Source organism: Phascolarctos cinereus, unplaced genomic scaffold (genome assembly GCF_003287225.1).
Source record: "Phascolarctos cinereus isolate Bilbo 61053 unplaced genomic scaffold, phaCin_HiC Scaffold_5;HRSCAF=322, whole genome shotgun sequence".
In the NCBI taxonomy this organism is placed as follows: domain Eukaryota; kingdom Metazoa; phylum Chordata; class Mammalia; order Diprotodontia; family Phascolarctidae; genus Phascolarctos; species Phascolarctos cinereus.
This window is the reverse complement of record NW_027555958.1, coordinates 451,981,294-451,998,537: the sequence shown is the minus strand read 5'-3', so window position 1 is coordinate 451,998,537 and position 17,244 is coordinate 451,981,294. Positions and strand designations below refer to the sequence as shown.

The window sequence follows — 17,244 nt, the reverse complement described above, 5'->3', positions numbered from 1 at the left end:
AGGGACTATCTGTGGCATGAGGGATCACAAAGAAGAGAGTGACTTTTCTTAGGGCAGACCTGGGAGCTCAACTGCCAGGCCGTCATTAGAACATGAGCCATTTCATAACTTTCTTTCAAGTGCAGAGGAACGGTGAATGGTGGGCTATATTTTGTAATTCTGCCTCAGGGACAGGAATCAATGTTATACAAAATTCAAACAAGTAGCTATAAAGATTCCTCTTATGAAAATTGAGCAGAAAAATATCAAATTACAAGATGGTACTGATAGTTAAATATAGTTTATTCACAAATGAGCCTGTCCCTATACCTCGTATGATCTTGTTTTAGACTTATAGCCCAGAGTATGGAGGCTCCGTCTCATTATTTTCACAAGGTGCATTTTGAGCCACAGACTAAATGAGTTCTCACTTGGTCAGGACCTACTTAGGCTCAGAAGTGAGAACAATCATTTATGTTTTGCTTGATTTTGGTAGACTGTGCCAGGAGGAGCCTCGGAAGGCATCAGCCCCTGGTTGTGACGGAGGCAGGATGCCAGAAGTGGCTTCTGAGGCATCAGCCCCTGGATGTGGTGGAAGTGGAATGCTAGAAGGAGCTTCCAAGGCATCAGCCGCTGGTAGTGGTGGAAGTGGAATGCCAGGAGGGGCTTCCAAGGCATCAGCCGCTGGTAGTGGTGGAAGTGGAATGCCAGAAGGGGCTTCTGAGGCATCAGCCGCTGGTAGTGGTGGAAGTGGAATGCCAGAAGGGGCTTCTGAGGCATCAGCCCCTGGTTGTGGTGGAAGTGGAATGCCAGGAGGGGCTTCCAAGGCATCAGCCGCTGGTAGTGGTGGAAGTGGAATGCCAGAAGGGGCTTCTGAGGCATCAGGCCCTGGTAGTGGTGGAGGTGGCGAGATGCCAGAAGGGGCTCCTGAGGCATCAGGCCCTGGTTGTGGTGGAGGCAGGGTGCCAGAAGGGGCTCCTGAGGCATCAGGCCCTGGTAGTGGTGGAGGTGGTGGATGCCAGAAGTGGCTCCTGAGGCATCAGCCCCTGGTAGCAGCGGAGGTGGCAAGATGCCAGAAGTGGCTCCTGAGGCATCAGCCCCTGGTAGCAGCGGAGGTGGCGAGATGCCAGAAGGGGCTCCTGAGGCATCAGGCCCTGGTTGTGGTGGAGGAAGCAGGATGTCAAAAGAAGCTTCAAGGGGGTCAGAGAGTGATTGAGGCATCTGCATTTTTTGTTGATTTGTCTTTTCCAAGCCCAGATATTTTTGATCCTCACAGACTATCCTATCACAAGGGAATTTTTGGAAGTTTGGAGAATCATCCATGGTCTCTAGATACACCTGCACTCTGGACATAATGTCACTCATAGAGGAGGAGCAAAGGGAGCCCTCTTCATCAGAAAACCATTCCCTACAAGCTTCCAAGCTTTGGCTACGAAAAGAGCACAATGACAATGATGACAAGGACCTCTGGTCCAGGTTTGTGCTCTCCACATTGGAGCTGGTGTCCGAGACGTCGGAAGTTACAGATGTCATCACAAGTTCCAATTTCCTTTGCTTATGCTTTTGAAGAGCTATAAAAATGACATTGAAGGTTAGGTATCAATAGCCCACACTCAAGAACCAAGCTCTAATTAATTATACCAGCAAGGGATTTGGGGAATCTTCCCAGGGGTAGTTATTACTAAAGTCCCAGCAGGGTCTCACCTCACCATCCATCCTGCCTTAAATACTCCTATTCCACCTAGGAAAATAGGGGTTTCTCTAGGCTTTTATGTACATTGGAGAAGAAGGTCCTTTTTAAACAAAATTATACCACCTTGACTCAGCATCAAAAAATTACAATCAAGCTAGTTATGTCTGGGATGGAAACTTCTCCTCACTCTACTCCCTACCCTCACCCCAAACACACAGTAATCCCATAGCACCCAGTGTCCCCCCCCCATTATCAAGTCAATATACATTTATTAAGCAGCTCTGGATTGTCTAATCAATAGCTAAAAGGTTGCTTAGTGAAAAAAATAACGCTTTCCAAACAAAGAGTTCAAAATGTACTGCTAATATGTAGTTAAATTTCATAAAAACTGGGTCAAGGTGAGGGAGTGGAGCCTGAGGCCGGCTCAGTTGACCTCATTGCCAAGGATGATGCTCTTCCACTGGTCACCTTTGACAGGGGCCAGGGTTTGGAAAGGCAGCTCAGTTGGTACAATTGGATACAAAACTCCAGGCTGGCTTTGTCCATGGCCTGTTACACACTTTCTCAATTACGGTTCCTACCAGACATGAACACGCACCACAACTCTGGATTGACGGAGGCACTGGTGGAGACCCCCTTTCACCAAAGTCAGGGCCCGAAGAGGAGACATGGGTGCCACCATGATACTACTTCTGCCCTCCACACAGCTCTCTCCCTGAACTCTCCATCCTCTCACCCTGTTCTGTCTCACCACCACATCAACCAATCAATAATAAGCATTGATTTCTCACTGGACACCAGGCATCATTCCAGGCTGGTTTGATCTTAGGTACACCAGCCCCATTCCCAGCAAATGGTTCCTTCTAATATGCAGATATAGGAGCTAATGCTATCAACCACCACTAGGTTCAGCTGTTTCTCAAAGCCCTGGAGGTATAGGGGCATCTGAAAAGAATCTCCTGGTACCCGTTGGACGGCACTTGCCTTCACCCTCTTTTGCCTCTACCCCCTAAAGTGTTCTGTTCTCCCTGTTATACTCTCTTATTCCAATGACTAACATTTATTATGCATCTACCGTAAGCAACACACTGTGTTAGGCACTGAGGAATACCGTGATGGGGCAAGACATACCCTTTGCCTTCACAGCATTTACAATCCCATCCAAGTCATAAGACTTGGCCATCTATATAATACAAGTTAGACTATGTTTCAAGTTCATGGGAGTTTCTTTTAAAAGTACCTCCTTGAAGTTCTGATTCTTCATCTGTTGAGACCTGCTGTGAAACAGAAGGTTATTGTTACTTGCCAAGCTGGAAAAAAACAAAAAACACTCTTTTAACTTGACGTACATAGTTTATTTAGTTACGATGTCTTCATTTCTGTATGTGAGGGTGAGACCATAGTGATTATACTGCCCTACTTACAAGTAATGACTTTTTGGTTGATAACAAGATGTCAACAAGCACTTATTAAGAGACTGCAATGTACCTGGAACCATACTAAGACCCTGCTCTCAAGGAGGCCACGTGCTCACAGGGGAGACATCACACAAATAACCAAGTAGGATAAGCTGAAGATGGCCAACTTCAAGGAGGTGGGACTTTAGCTGAGCCCTGAAGGAAGCTGGGGAAGCCAGGAGGCAGAGAGACAAGGGGAGCAGTTCCCAGCTTAGGAGTGTGCATATAACCACATCAGACCAATGTTGGAAAAGATGATGTCAGTCATCACACAAGACTTTTTAAACAGGATGACATACTTGCACACGTAAGGATTTTCAACCCTAAATCACACATATGCAGCTCCTTGTAACCAATCACACAACTCAGGGGTCTGGAGAGCAACCTGAGAATTCCCCATTTTTTTTTCAGGTCATGGGCACTGCCCCCCTTCCCCCCGCATATTCACCTAGTTTTACTGCCTAGAACTCGGTGGTGATGCTGCAGTGAGATCTTAGGACACAAATCAAATAGTAACGCAGGAGGGGATGTCCCGAGGTCATAGCCTTCTCACTGGAAGGGAACTTAAAGGCTGTGGTTGGCTCAACCCTTTATTTCACAGATGTGGAAACTGAGGCCCAAAGAGATGGAGAGACCTGCCCAGGGTCATAGAGCTAGTTAAGTGTCTAGGGGTGGATTTGAACCCAGGTCTTTCTGACTCAAAATCCAGCGCTCTGACCAAAGTCTGGCATCTCCAAAGGGAGCTGAGGGAGTGTCCTATGGCTCAGTCTTCTTGGCTGTTGTCACCTGGACGTCTCCTGGTTTGTCGGTGTCTCTCTGAGAAGGGATCAGCCCGAGCTGAGAGAAGAAAGGGCCTGGGACTTGCAAGGAATCACGGGCGTCTTCTGCAGCCTGAATGCCTCAGTGACTCCTGGGGGCCCAGGCTCCGAGCCTCAGTCCAGCCAGCGTCCCTATAACGCCTCACTCTCTACAAACCCCTACTTTGTCATCAGGGGACGGGTTTAAAGGAGAAAGAATCAGGTTCCTAAGGGGCCAGGGATCCAAGCACAGTAGAAATCTAAGTCAATTAGACATTTATCAAGCACCTACTCTGTACTGGGCATAAAGAGCTTACATAATAATGTCGCTCAGAAAGTCTCCTAAGCACCCAGGTGAAGTTCAGGGGGGCGGGGAGGGGCGAGGGGCGACTGAAGTGCTAGGGCTGAGACACAAGGCAATTTAGAAAAGAGAAACAGATCCTCAGGGCTCTGGATGATCTTAACTTTGGGGGCAATATAGCCCAGAGCTAAAAATATGAGAATGATAGGTCCTATGGGATCATGCGTCACAATAATAAGGGAATAAATAAGGGGAGGGGGCAATTATTTTGCATGAACATTATGATAAAGCAATTTCCATAGCTGTTTGATGATGTGAAACCCTTGGGCCTTACCTGTAATCCATGAGAATGAAAACATTGAGACAAAGAAACTCCATGGACACGTGGATCCACTGTGGTACTAGATAATCTCTCCTGGCGTTTTCTATCAGTTACTGTAACTTTAGAAGCCTGAAGTAGTTGCCTGAAAGATGTTTTAGAGAGGATGTCACTATATATGCAATAGATTACCAACTAACTGATTTTTAAAAAACAATTGTATTTTCTAATACTTACACTGTACCCAAGGGCTCAAGTGAGTCTATAGCTGAAATGTATCCATTTGGAGCTTCTCTTGGTATGCGGTGTGAGATGTTGGTCTATATCCAGTTTCTGCCAGACTCCTTTCCAGTATTCCCACCAGTTTCTGTCTAATAGTTCTTGCCCCACTAACTAAGAACTTTGGGTTTATCAAACAATAGCTTGCCGGGTTCATTTGTTTCTGTAATATTGTGTACCTAATCTATTCCACCGAGCAACCTCTCTATTTCTTACCAAGTACCAAATTATTTTGATGACTATGGCTTTGTAGAGTAGGTTGAGATCAGATACTTTAAAAAAAATTTATTCCCTTGATATTCTTAACCTTTCGTGCCTGCAGATGAATCCTGTTTTTATTTTTTTCAGCTCTAAGAAGCAGTCCTTTGTTCATTTGATTGCTACAGCACTAATAAGTAAATTAACTTAGTATTGTCACTTTTATTATATTGGCTCAGCCTATCCATGACCAATTAAACAGTTATTAATTAAACTTTAAGCAATTAATTATTTCTCTAATTATTTAGATCTGTCTTCAGCCTTTTTCAAGGCCTCGATCATGAAATATATACACACATAGCCATTTGAAACCCATGCACTGAATTTGGGGTAATAAAACATGCAGACAGAAGCTTCCACCATACCTCTGTTTGTAAAATATGATTCCAACCACTATCGACAGAATAATGAAGGCCGCAGCAATAATACTGATCCCGGCCCAGAGACGGGACGAAAGGCGGCTCAGAAAATCTAGACAGACAAAAAGTCAGAAAAGATTATTTTTATGCATGTATTGGCATGCACTCAGGTGAATTAGAATGGCTAAATGAGGTGAAGCTTGAAGTCCAGCCCATCTGAATAGCAATATTTATTGCACCTCTCTCTCTCTCTCTCTCTCTCTCTCTCTCTCTCTCTCTCTCTCTCTCTCTCTCTCTCTCTTTCTTTTTGTAGTGGCAAAGAATTAGAGACTAAAGAAGTGCCCATCAATTGGAAGATGGCTGAACAAATCACAGCATACAAGTAGAATGGATCACTACTGTGCCTTAAGAAATTTCGACAGCGGCGGTGAGTCAAATAGGCATTTACTATTACTGCTGTTGAGCTGCATCTGATTCTTCACGACCACATTTGGGGTTTTCTTGGCAAAGATACTGGAGTGCTTTGCCATTTTCTGTTCCAGCTCATTTTACAGATGACAAACAGGGTTAGATGACTTGCCCAGAATCACCCAGCTATTAAGTGTCTCAGGCTGAATTTGAACTTACTTAGGTCTTCCTGACTCTAGGCTCTATCCACTGCACCACCTAGCTGCCCAAGCATTTATTAAGCACCTGCTATGTACCAAGCACTGTGCTAAGACTGGGGACAGAAAGAAAGGCAAAAGATAGACCCTGCTCTTGAGGAGCTCATAGTCGAACGTACATGCAGACAGCTATGCACAAACACAATATAACAGCATGAATTGGAGATAATCGATTTTAAAGTTGAATTTATTGTATACGAAAGGAGAAAAACTGTATATAATAGATACCTGCCACCTCACGTACAAACCTTTCTTCTCTTCTATTATGTATATGGCAATGCCCATTTTCTTTGGTGTTTGCGTTCAAAATAAAAAAAAAAGAAACTTCAATCTAGCAGCCTTGCAGGTTCCCCACCCCTGGCTAAGCCAAGTACATAACAAAATATGTTTATGCGCAAATGTTAGATTTTTATGTTGAATGAATTACGATGCATTTATTAAGTGCTTACTGTGACTCCACACTCCTTTTCCACTTTGTGCTTCCTTTCCTGAGTAAGTCACTGAGCATCAGAAAAGGGACCTTTTCTGTCCAAGACTAGGGGAGGGCCCTGTGAATGTAAGAGGTCAGGAGGTCCGCTAAGTGAAGCTGACTGGGAGCCAAAGGGTTTCTTCATCAGAGAACAGATGGCCACTATCAAGAAGAGAATGTGCGTGTTTAGTCCTGCGGGGTTTGTGTTTGCTTGCTCAGATTGTATGCTGACTCTAACTTTCTGGTCTAGAGCCGTTCTATGTCTGCAGGTGGTGAGACGTGGGGGTGTCCTGGGTGGGGGGTGGGGGCGGGGTGCACGGGACTTCCCAGGGAGAGGAGCTGCTAGGGAGATGTCTTATTATATATTGTGTTCTCTGGTTATCGTGTTTTTTTCAAGCCCTTCACAACCTGGCCATGACTTTCCTTTTCTGCCTCATTAGATACTGCTCACCTTCTGTACTCTGAGATCAAAGCCGAAATGGCCCTCTCTTTTCCTTATAGGGGACACTGCCGTTTCCCAGTTCCATGCATTTGCACTGCCTGTTCCTTCTGCCTAGCATGTCCTCCCTCTTCATCTCCTCCTTATACTTCTTTTGAGACACGGCTCAAACCCTTCTTTCTACATAAAGCCTTTCTTTTTTTCCTATTAAACATATTTTCACATTAGTGATGTCGGAAGGAAGAATTAGAACCAAGAGGAGGAACCGCCAGAAAAAGGAAACAAAACACAACAGAAGAAAAAAAAATAACAAACAGTATGCTTCCATCTGCATTCAACTTCCATAGTTCTTTCTTTGGATGTGGACAGCATTTTCCAACATGAGGCCTCTGGAGATGTCTTAGATCCGTGTATTGCTGAGAAGGGTTAAGTCTCTCAATACTAGTCATCGCACAGTGTGGCTGTTATCGTGTACAAAGTCCTCTTGGTTCTGCTCACTTCACTCAGCATCAGTCCATACAAGTCTTTCCAGGTTTTTCTGAAGTCTGCCTGCTCATCATTTCTTATAGCACAATAGTATTCCATTACATTCATATACCACAACTTGCTCAGCCATTCCTCAATTAATGGGCAACCCCTCAATTTCCAGTTCTTTGCCACCACAAAAAGAGCTGCTATGAATATTTTTGTACATGTGGGTCCTTTTCCCATTTGTTTGATCTCTTTGGGATATAGCCCTAGAAGGGCTATTGCTGGGTCAAAGGGTATGCACATTTTTATAGTCCTTTGGGCATAGTTCCAAACTGCTCTCCAGAATGGTTGGATCATTGCATGAAGCCTTTCTTGAGGCCCCCAGCTGCTAGTTTCTCTCCCTCTCCCTACTTATTTTATAATTACTTTCTATTTATTCTTTTTATGCTTATATAAGCACTTGTCTCTTCTGTAAGACTACAAGCTCTCTGAAAGTACGGATTGCTCAGTGCATTGTATTTGTATTTTTAGCACCTAGCACAGTGCCTGGTCCATAGTAGGCCTTCAATAAATACTTGATTACTGGATTGATATACTAGTGATGTTTCTGTTATTGGTTCTAGGTACTCCTGTCGCCTTTTGCATAGAATCAGTGCCACGACACTAAAATCATGTGCCTAGTACTTACTGAAATATAGCCACTTCAAAAGGAGGTAGGGTTAGCTAATGTGTGGGGGCTCAGAGCTAATTTGAAATGGGTAGATCATTCCCTTTGAAAATGAGTGCCTCTACACATATATAACCTATATTGCACTGCTTGCCTTCTCAATGAGGGGGGTGAGGAGGGAGGAAGAGAGAAAATTTGGAACTCAAAGTTTTAAAAATGAATGATAAAAATTGTTTTTTACATGTAATTGGGGAAAAATAAAATACTAAGAATTCAAAAAATAAAAATAGAAAAACAGAAAGAAAGAAAGAAAGAAAGAAAGAAAGAAAGAAAGAAAGACAGAAAGACAGACAGAAAGAAAGAAAGAAAGAAAGAAAGAAAGAAAGAAAGAAAGAAAGAAGGAAAGAAAGAAAGAAGGAAAGAAAGAAAGAAGGAAAGAAAGAAAGAAGGAAAGAAAGAAAGAAGACAAGTCCCTGACATCTTATATAGAGAGGCAGAGGTAAGAGACAAGTCATAGCTAGCTTTTGGTCACCACAGAGAATTAGAGATTATACAGCACTTTTACTCATCTGACTATGCAGAAACCACCAGGGTGACTGTGGGCTCCCCTGTAAATAGCTATCAATGCCACCTGGTGGTTAAACTGTGAAAGTGCCTCAATTACCAGGGTCTCAGTGAGATGATAATACAGCAACAGACTCCTATGTGATTAACTCATATATTCTGAGCTAGAGGTGCTAAAGAGTGAAGAGACATACCAAGCTGGATTTCTGGGGTGCATATATCAGCCCTTCAATGTGTCTATGATCTCATCAATATTGGGACTTCCTCCAACACTGCAGATCACAGCCCATCCATACTTTCTCATCCTGTGCAACTCCTGTTCATGTGCCCCTGTAAATCCACATGGGCTGTCCATCTCCTGTCCCTTGCTCCTGTTACATGCCTGGGCCAACTCCATTGCCTGGCATATTTGTCTTTGAGGATATACACTGTATACTGCTTTTTTGCATGTAATTAATTGTGCAGGTTTGATTTTTTGGAGTTTGTGGAATTCCATGACTGACAGGTATATGGCATCCATAAATGAACACTAATGTGGAGATGTGTTTGAGTTTCAGGGAAAAGCTTGGGATACCTACAGTAGTGTATTTCCCAGATACAATCCAACTGATTTTCTTGTTCCTGTTTGGTTCTGGGCCCAGCTAACTTCCCAAGGACGATGTCAGCTTGCTGGGCAAGTCGCTTAACCCTGTTTTCCTCAGTTTCTTGATCTGTAAAATGAGCTGGAGAAGAAAATGGCTCCACTCCAGTATCTTTGCCAAGGAAACCCTAAGTAGGGTCACAAAGAGTCAGATACAACTGAAAAATGACTAAACAGTTTAGTTCTGGGCCTAGCTAATTTCCCATGAACAATGTCAGCTCAGAGGGGCTGTCCTTACAATTGAATATGCAGGCCTAGACAATAGGCATTGTTCATTCACTTGGATTTCCATTTATGGAGAGTTAGGCCAGATTCTTTGGATCGATTATGGTGTGTGTGTTGGGGGGGCAGTCCTTGGGGCATGAACAATATTCACTTTCTGCTGTGTATCCACCTAGAGGCTTCTGAGCCCCCTTTTAGAAATGCTTGATGAGGAGTAATGGAGGGTTCCTGAACCCTAACTCCAAATCTGCACAGATATTTAAGGATTATTCCTGCTGGCTTACTGTGGGGTGATGGAAAGCCTTTTGGCTATTGAACTGGAACTAAGTACATATGAAAGGCGTGGACGGACAAAAGCTTTCTCTCTTTTCTCCTCAGACCTTCGCATGGTGCCTGGTGCATACCAAGTCCTTAATAAATGTTTGTTGACTTGTTAACCCTCTAAACTGATGACTTTTGGGTGAGGAGGAAGGGATGATATAATTCTATGGGTAGAGGAAAGAAGTAACAGGCACTACCAGCTGCCTTATCTCCCCATCCGGGGTCCTACGACATGATCCTAGGGAGCTGAAATAACTAGCAGAGATGATTATGTAACCACTGTCAGTAATGCTTGAGAAATCATGGAGAATGGCCAGAAGCTGAATTTCAAAAATGGAGAAAGGCAGATTTTTGCAGCCTGGTCCATTGAGTGTGTTCCAGCAGCTCTTCCAGGGCCTGGTAGAGAAGCATGGCCCTAGGTGGAGTGTTTGCAAAAGGCGCTCACTGGAGCAAACCACTGAGTCAGCCACCCTTGTGGCTGCCCCACCCTCTGCATGTACAGCCCACCGCTGCCTTTCCTGGTTCCCTTGGATTGGTCAAGCAAGTCAAGTGCCTGTCAGCCTGCAAGTGCCTATGCTGCCTGTTCTTGACTGACTTCCTTGGCAAATGTCACCCATTAAGACTAATCAAACCCAACCAGGAGCCCCTGCTCCCCAAAGCTGCTAGAAGCTTGCTGTTTGTGGCTGCTACTGCTACTGCAGCCTGGCCAAGCACAGCCCATGGGCATTTGGTTTACTTTACCCTTTAAAGATTTCTACCTAACCCCTACAGCCACATAAGGACAATGGAGAGGGTAAGACCTATGGTCCCATCCCTAGAGGCTTCTGTGGCTGCTCCAAGGAAAGAGGTAACTCTGTAAGAGCCCCTTAATTGAGGCCAGCTGGAGAGCACTAGTTTGAACAGACAGACCCACATGAGCAGGAGGCCCGCTGGCTCAGCCTGCAGTAGGCCTGGGCTTCTCAGCGCTCACTCATCCAGCCTATTGAGTTTACTTGAGAAAATCTGGAAGGTGGCTACTTAGTCCAAGCCAGACTGTACCAGAAATGTAAGCCCTTGGACTTTTTCACAGAGCTGGTGAAGGTGAGATTCCTGTTCTTATGGCTTTAACCAGTTGGTGGCACAGTTGGCTATTTCTTGGGGTGTCCACTCACCCAAAAGGTTTGCACATGCCCCACTGGTATAGACGTGTCCACCTTCTACCTCTCAGCTCTTCTTCTCTCTATGGGTGCTGGCCCTTGTTGACAAGGGCCTATGAAGATCTGTGATCAGGACTTAGCTTGGAGCCCCCACCTGCTGGCTCATCCTGTCTCTTGTTGAAGAAGATGCTCTGTTTTACAGGAAAATGATAAACGTTGGAGAAGATGTGGGAAAATCAGAACACTAATGCATTGTTAGTGGAGTTGTGAAATGATCCAACCATTTTGGAGAACAATTTGGAACTATGCCCAAAGGGACATGAAAATGTGCATACCCTTTGATCCAGCAATAGCACTTCTAGGGCTATATCCCAAAGAGATCAAACAAATGGGAGAAAGACCCACATGTACAAAAATATTCATAGCAGCTCTTTTTGTGGTGGCAAAGAATTGGAAATTGAGAGGCTGCCCATCAATTGGGGAATGGCTGAGCAAGTTGTGGTATATGAATGTAATGGAATACTATTGTGCTATAAGAAATGATGAGCAGGCAGACTTCAGAAAAACCTGGAAAGACTTGTATGGACTGATGCTGAGTGAAGTGAGCAGAACCAAGAGGACTTTGTACACAATAACAGCCACGTTGTGCAATGATTTAAATTGATGAACTTAACCCTTCTCAGCAATACACGGATCTAAGACGTCTCCAGAGGCCCCGTGATGGAAAATGCTGTCCACATCCAAAGAAAGAACTATGGAAGTTGAATTGCTATTTTTTTTGTCTCTTCTGTTGAGTTTTGTTTCCTCTTTCTGATGGTTCCTCTTGTTGGTTTTAATTTTTACTTACAACATCACTAATGTGAAAATATGTATAATAGGAACGTAAATGTATAGCCTATATCAGATTGTGCGCTGTCTTAGGGAGGGTGGTGGGGAGGAAGGGGGAGAAAAATTTTCAACTCAAAAGCATATGGAAGTGATTGTTGATAAATCAAAATAAATTAATAAAATAGAATTTTTTAGAAAGAAGATGCTCTGTTTTATAGTGAGGGCAACTCCCATGCCCTTGGCCTAATGAAGGTGGTTTCTCATGGAAGCAGACACAATACTGCGTGCAGCATTTTTGCACAACTTCAAATTGATAAGTAAACAGTCAGTACTTAATAACAAGGAGACAATGCATACTAATAAACCGTGAACATTTTCCAAATAGCTGCAAGCCCACTGTTCTTCTAGACCCTGGAACTAAGTCCCTCTACCTACCCCACACATAGGACTGATCGGAACGCAGGAGTTCTAGGCAACATTTAGTTGAGTGCTTCCTTGATCAGGCAAAGGAGAATAACCACACAGTTCCCACAGTGGAATTGACTCGCACTTTCCATGGGATTGGTCATCAGGTACAGATTCAGAAACTCTGGACTCCAGGTCAAGGCTCACTGACAGTCATGTCCTGTGTTCTAAGTCAAGTTCCATGAAAGCATGAAATGTAGGAGCCAGGGGAACTGGACCTTGGTCAGGTTGTGGCTTCAGCTTTCTGGGCTGTCTGGCCTCACGTGGCCACAGCTTCCCCTTCACAGACCAAGGTGGGTAGAATCAGTACCCAGCCCTGGCAGGGGCTGCCCCACTATTGGTGTCTCTCCGTCCCTTTCACTTGGACCTTCACTGCCACGTTGCTCACTACACTTGCTGTTCCATGCCATCGTTTCTCCAGCCCAAAGCACCTGCTGCTCCGCAAAGTGGGGAGAGTGAAGGGCCTTCTATAGCTATTGGGCCCCACTGCCCCAGAGGCAGAGCCATTCATTATGAAGAGCTCCTCACTGGTGGACTCAGGAGGACTCCTAGGTGAGCCGCAGCAGATGCTCAAGGATCCATTACAGCCAATTTTGACAGATTTTGCAGCTCTGGAAGGAGGAGTGGCCCGGGAACCGCATACATTAGCATCTTTCACCCCCCAGTCAATACTTCGCTGAGAATCAAGTAGCCCCTCATTTGAGGAGGACCAGTCCACACCACCAGGACAAGGTCATCAAGACCACAGTGACAATGTCCTTGTGGGTTGTCATGTGTCAGAACCTTTGCTCTGAGGCTGATGCCTGACCTACCCTGGGTGTCAAGGCCACTCCCATCATGGGAGTATTGAGAAGCCCCTGTGTAGGACTTAGACAAGAGTATGCAGGGAGCCAAGGTGTGGCTCCCAATGACCTGGAGTGATCAAGGTGAAGAAGTGAGGGCTGTGGTAAGACTGGGAGCTGCTATGTATCACAACATGTCACTCTGCCCTCCCCGGGCTTACGGGGGCAGAAGGATGGCCACCTTTCTCCCTGCTCCTGTCTTTCCAGGGCAGGCCTGCCTGGGTATCTTCATACCTGTTCAGATGAAGCTTCCTCACCCAAGAGGCCTCTGGGTTAAAACCTTCATGCACACCATGTATTTAAGACAACTTCATGGAGCACACACTGGTCCAGCAGGAATGGGGGTTCCAAGCTAATCCCTGAGGCCACTACTGGGTATCTACTTAGTCTAGGCCCTGCTACAGATCCAGGTGGGTGACTGAGTCAAGCCAAGTCAACAAGCATTTATTAAGCACTACTTTGCCCACCATCATGCTAAGCACAAAGAAAGGCAAACAACACTCTGTGCTCCCAAGAAGCTCACAGTCTAGTTTGGGAGGCAACATGAAAACAATTATGTGTATAAACAAGAAATGGACAGGATAATTGGAGAAAACTGAAGAAGGAAAGGCTTCTTACAAATCGTGGGACTTCAGTTAAGATTCAAAGGAAGCCAAGAGGAGAAGATGAGGGGTGAGAAGGAGGGAGGGGAGGAGAGAGAGAGAGAGAGAGAGAGAGAGAGAGAGAGAGAGACAGAGACAGAGACAGAGAGAGAGAGAGAGAGACAGAGAGACAGAGAGAGAGAGAGACAGAGAGAGAGAGACAGAGAGAGAGAGATGGAGGGAGGAAGAGAGAGAGGGAGAGACAGAGACAGACAGAAAGACACAGTGAGAGAGACAGAGAGAGACAGAGACAGAGACAGACAGAGAGGGAGACAGAGAGACAGACAGAGAGACACATACACACAGAGAAAGAGAGAGACAGAGACAGAATGACAGAGAGAGAGAGAGAGAAAAGGAGAGAGAGGGGGAGAGAGAAGAAGAGAGAGGAGAGAGAGAGAGAGAGAGAGAGAGAGAGAGAGAGAGAGAGAGAGAGAGAGAGAGAGAGAGAGTGCCATGAAGGACAGCCGGTTAAAAGAAATGGAGGAAAAAGAGCAAAGAGGCCAATGTCACTGGGTTCCAGAAAACACAGAATAAAATGTAAAAAGATGGTAAAGGTAGGAAGGGATCAGGTTATAAATGGTTTTAAAAACCAAACAGTAGGTTCCATATCTGATCCTGGAGATCAATCGGAGGCCACCAGAGGTGAATGGAGGGGAAGATGTAACATTGTCAGACTTCTGCTTTAGGAAGATCACTGATGGGTGAATGGAGGATGGATTGAAGTGGGTGGGGACTTGGTTCAGGAAGACCCACCAGCAGCTATTGCAATAGACCAAGAATGAGGTGATGTAAGCCTACATGGGGGTGGGGGGGGTGAGAAGCATTCCAGAAGAGAGGAGGGGGCATATTTGAGAGATGTGATGAAGGTACAAGCAACAGGACTTGGCACTGATTGGATATGGGGGGGGGGTGAGGGAGAGAGAAAGGAGTCAAGGGTAACCCCTAGATTGTGAGCCTGGGGGATACCCTCAACAGCAAGAGGAAATTTAGGAAGAGGGGAATTGGCAGGGATGTGGGGGGATTTGGTAACTTTGGAGAGACTAATTTCAGCTGAATGTTGAGGTCAGAAGTCAGATTGTAGAGAGATGAAAGAATTAGCACTAGCTGCAGCCAACTTCTAGAGGAGTTTATTTACAAGGGAGAAGAGGAAAATGGGGTGATAGCTAGAGAGAATGGACCAATCAGGTGAGGGGTCTTTGAGGATGGGGGAGACATGGTGTGTTTGTAGGCAATAGTGAAGCAGCCATTTTCCATTCATCCCCTCAGCGGACACAAATCAAATTATTGGCACTGCAATGATACTATTCTATTCTAAAATGGCATTTCACCCTTATGGGGCTTAGATGGGTCCCTAGACTTCCTGATGGGGAAGAGGTAAGTGTGATAGTGGAGAATGGAGGAAGCTCTGCTTGAGGTTCCCATTTTCCTCTCCTTCTGCCCTCACCTCCCTCTGATTTCGTTGCCAGGAGCAGCGGAAGAGATAGCGCTGGGGAAGCCTGAGGCTCCATGCCGGTCATGAGGCCAAGAAGCCAGAGACTCTGGGCACCAGGCTCTGGGGTCTCTCATGCCAGAGAGATGCCTGGCATGTGTTTGAGCAGCACTGGGTTTGGGGAAGTGGAATGCCATGGTCCTGGTGACGCGGCCCATGCAATGACTGGGAACAAAGGGGAGAGTTGAGCTCCAAGGCTGGAGTGATGGAAAAGGCATTGCTGCCATGGTGAATTATAGAGTAGAAGAGTCAGGATGGGATGACAGATTTCCCCCCCAGGGCCAAGCAGAGTCAGGGGTCCCAGACCATACAAGAGCATGTACCTCTCTGCCCTATCCTCTCCATCCCCCCATTCCTACATACAAACTTCTCTTCCTGAGGCATGAAGAAGCAGTGTGGTTGGGCAAGACTGAGCCAGGGAATGCAGCCTGGGTGTGATCAATAGAGAGCTATCTCATTTTACATTGTTGCATAGCGCTTCGTAATCCCTAGACTACAGACCCTGGGTCAAGGGGGGATTTCATCCTTGTCAGTTGGAATCTTCTTGCTAGGGGGTGGGAGTAATGAGGAAAGTCCTTGTGCGTGAGTTAGAGAGACTTTGATGAGTCTGTGCGGCTGTGGCTCAAGTGTAGAACCCCTTGTTAGGCAAATGATGAACTATGCTCCCTTGCTGGTTAATTATAAAGTCACAACCTGTCTTCCTATAAGCCTATAACAACCTAAGAGCCAGTTGGTAATTTTAAAAATTGATTTAATGTAATTTTTCATTATGAGCATATATACCTTGGAAATCAGCAAATGCTACAAATCAGGGCTTGGTTTACTGCTTTGTTGATGCCTAGACTTCAGAAGGTTGATGGAGAAAGTATTAAGAATGCAGATTAATCTTAAAACTGTGTCCTGTGTACATTTGGAAAGCCAGTTGTTAAACACTTGCCAGAACATTCCTGCATACCACCACCATACTGCTTAGTGGCTATCTTTTGCCCCTGAGTAATACATCCTCTCCATAATATCATTTGTTAATGGCAAATCTTCTTGGTTATACACTGTCACTTCATTGAATCCTTGGTAAACAAATGGAATAGAACAAGTATTTCTAGGGATTATAAAGTACTAGAAAGAAAATGAAGAGTTTAAGGGGCACAGCTGGTTTTATTTTAATCATTGTTGCTGTTTAAAGGTAGTGATTTTGGCAGCTAAGGATAGGAAGGCTTGGGTTCAAACTCAGCCTCGGGTACTTACTAGTTGTATCATCCTGGGCAATCATTTAACCTCTGTTTGCCTCAGTTTCTTCATTTATAAAACCTAATCCTAACTCCAGTCCGTCTTCACTCAGCTGCCAAAGCGATCTTCCTAAAGCACAGATCTGTCATTCCACCTCCCCACCCCCAGTGACTCCCTATGACTTCCAGGATCAAATGCAAGGGCTTCCGTTCACATAATCAGGCCCTTTGTACTTTCCCAGTCTTCTTACACCTTACTCCTAGCCGCAATCCTGTAACACAACACAGTAATTTGCTGTTCCTTGCCCAAGACACTCCGTTGTCTAACTCTGGGCATTTTCACTGGCTGTCTCCTATGCCTGGAATGCTTTCCTTCTTCATGGTCGCCCCGTGGATTCCTTTCCTTCCTTCAAATCCTAAATAAAATCCCATCTCCTACAGGAAGCCTTTCCTAATTTTCCTTAATTCCCTTTGTGATTATCCCCCATTTTTTCAGTATATATCTTATGTATATAGTTATTTACATTTGTTTCCCCCCCCCCCTTACACTGTGAACTCTTTGAGAGCTGGGACTGTCTCTTGCCTTTCTTTCTATCTCTAACACTTAACAGGGTGCCTGGCACATAGTAGGTGCTTAATATTTATTGAGTAAGTGACTAGTAACAGCACCTACCTCCCAGGGTTGTTGTAAGGTAATACTTATAAAGTGCCTTGCAA

The 17,244-nt window shown here is 45.1% G+C and overlaps 1 protein-coding gene across 2 annotated transcripts in view; it reads right to left on the bottom strand.

Moving 5' to 3' along the window:
- Positions 1-264: 264 nt before the first annotated feature.
- Positions 265-17,244, bottom strand: part of CUNH1orf185 (chromosome unknown C1orf185 homolog) — a 29,455-nt gene continuing 12,475 nt past the window's right edge. The window contains exons 2-5 of one of the 2 annotated variants that reach the window (XM_078156623.1): positions 5,449-5,554; positions 4,562-4,691; positions 2,913-2,949; positions 265-1,550 (exon numbers count right to left, since the gene is read on the bottom strand). In XM_078156623.1, the coding sequence (XP_078012749.1) occupies positions 448-1,550; positions 2,913-2,949; positions 4,562-4,691; positions 5,449-5,554 (1,376 nt within the window). In that variant the 3' untranslated portion in view covers positions 265-447. The remainder of the gene's footprint in view (positions 1,551-2,912; positions 2,950-4,561; positions 4,692-5,448; positions 5,555-17,244) is intronic. The other variant, XM_078156624.1, reaches the window with a different exon arrangement.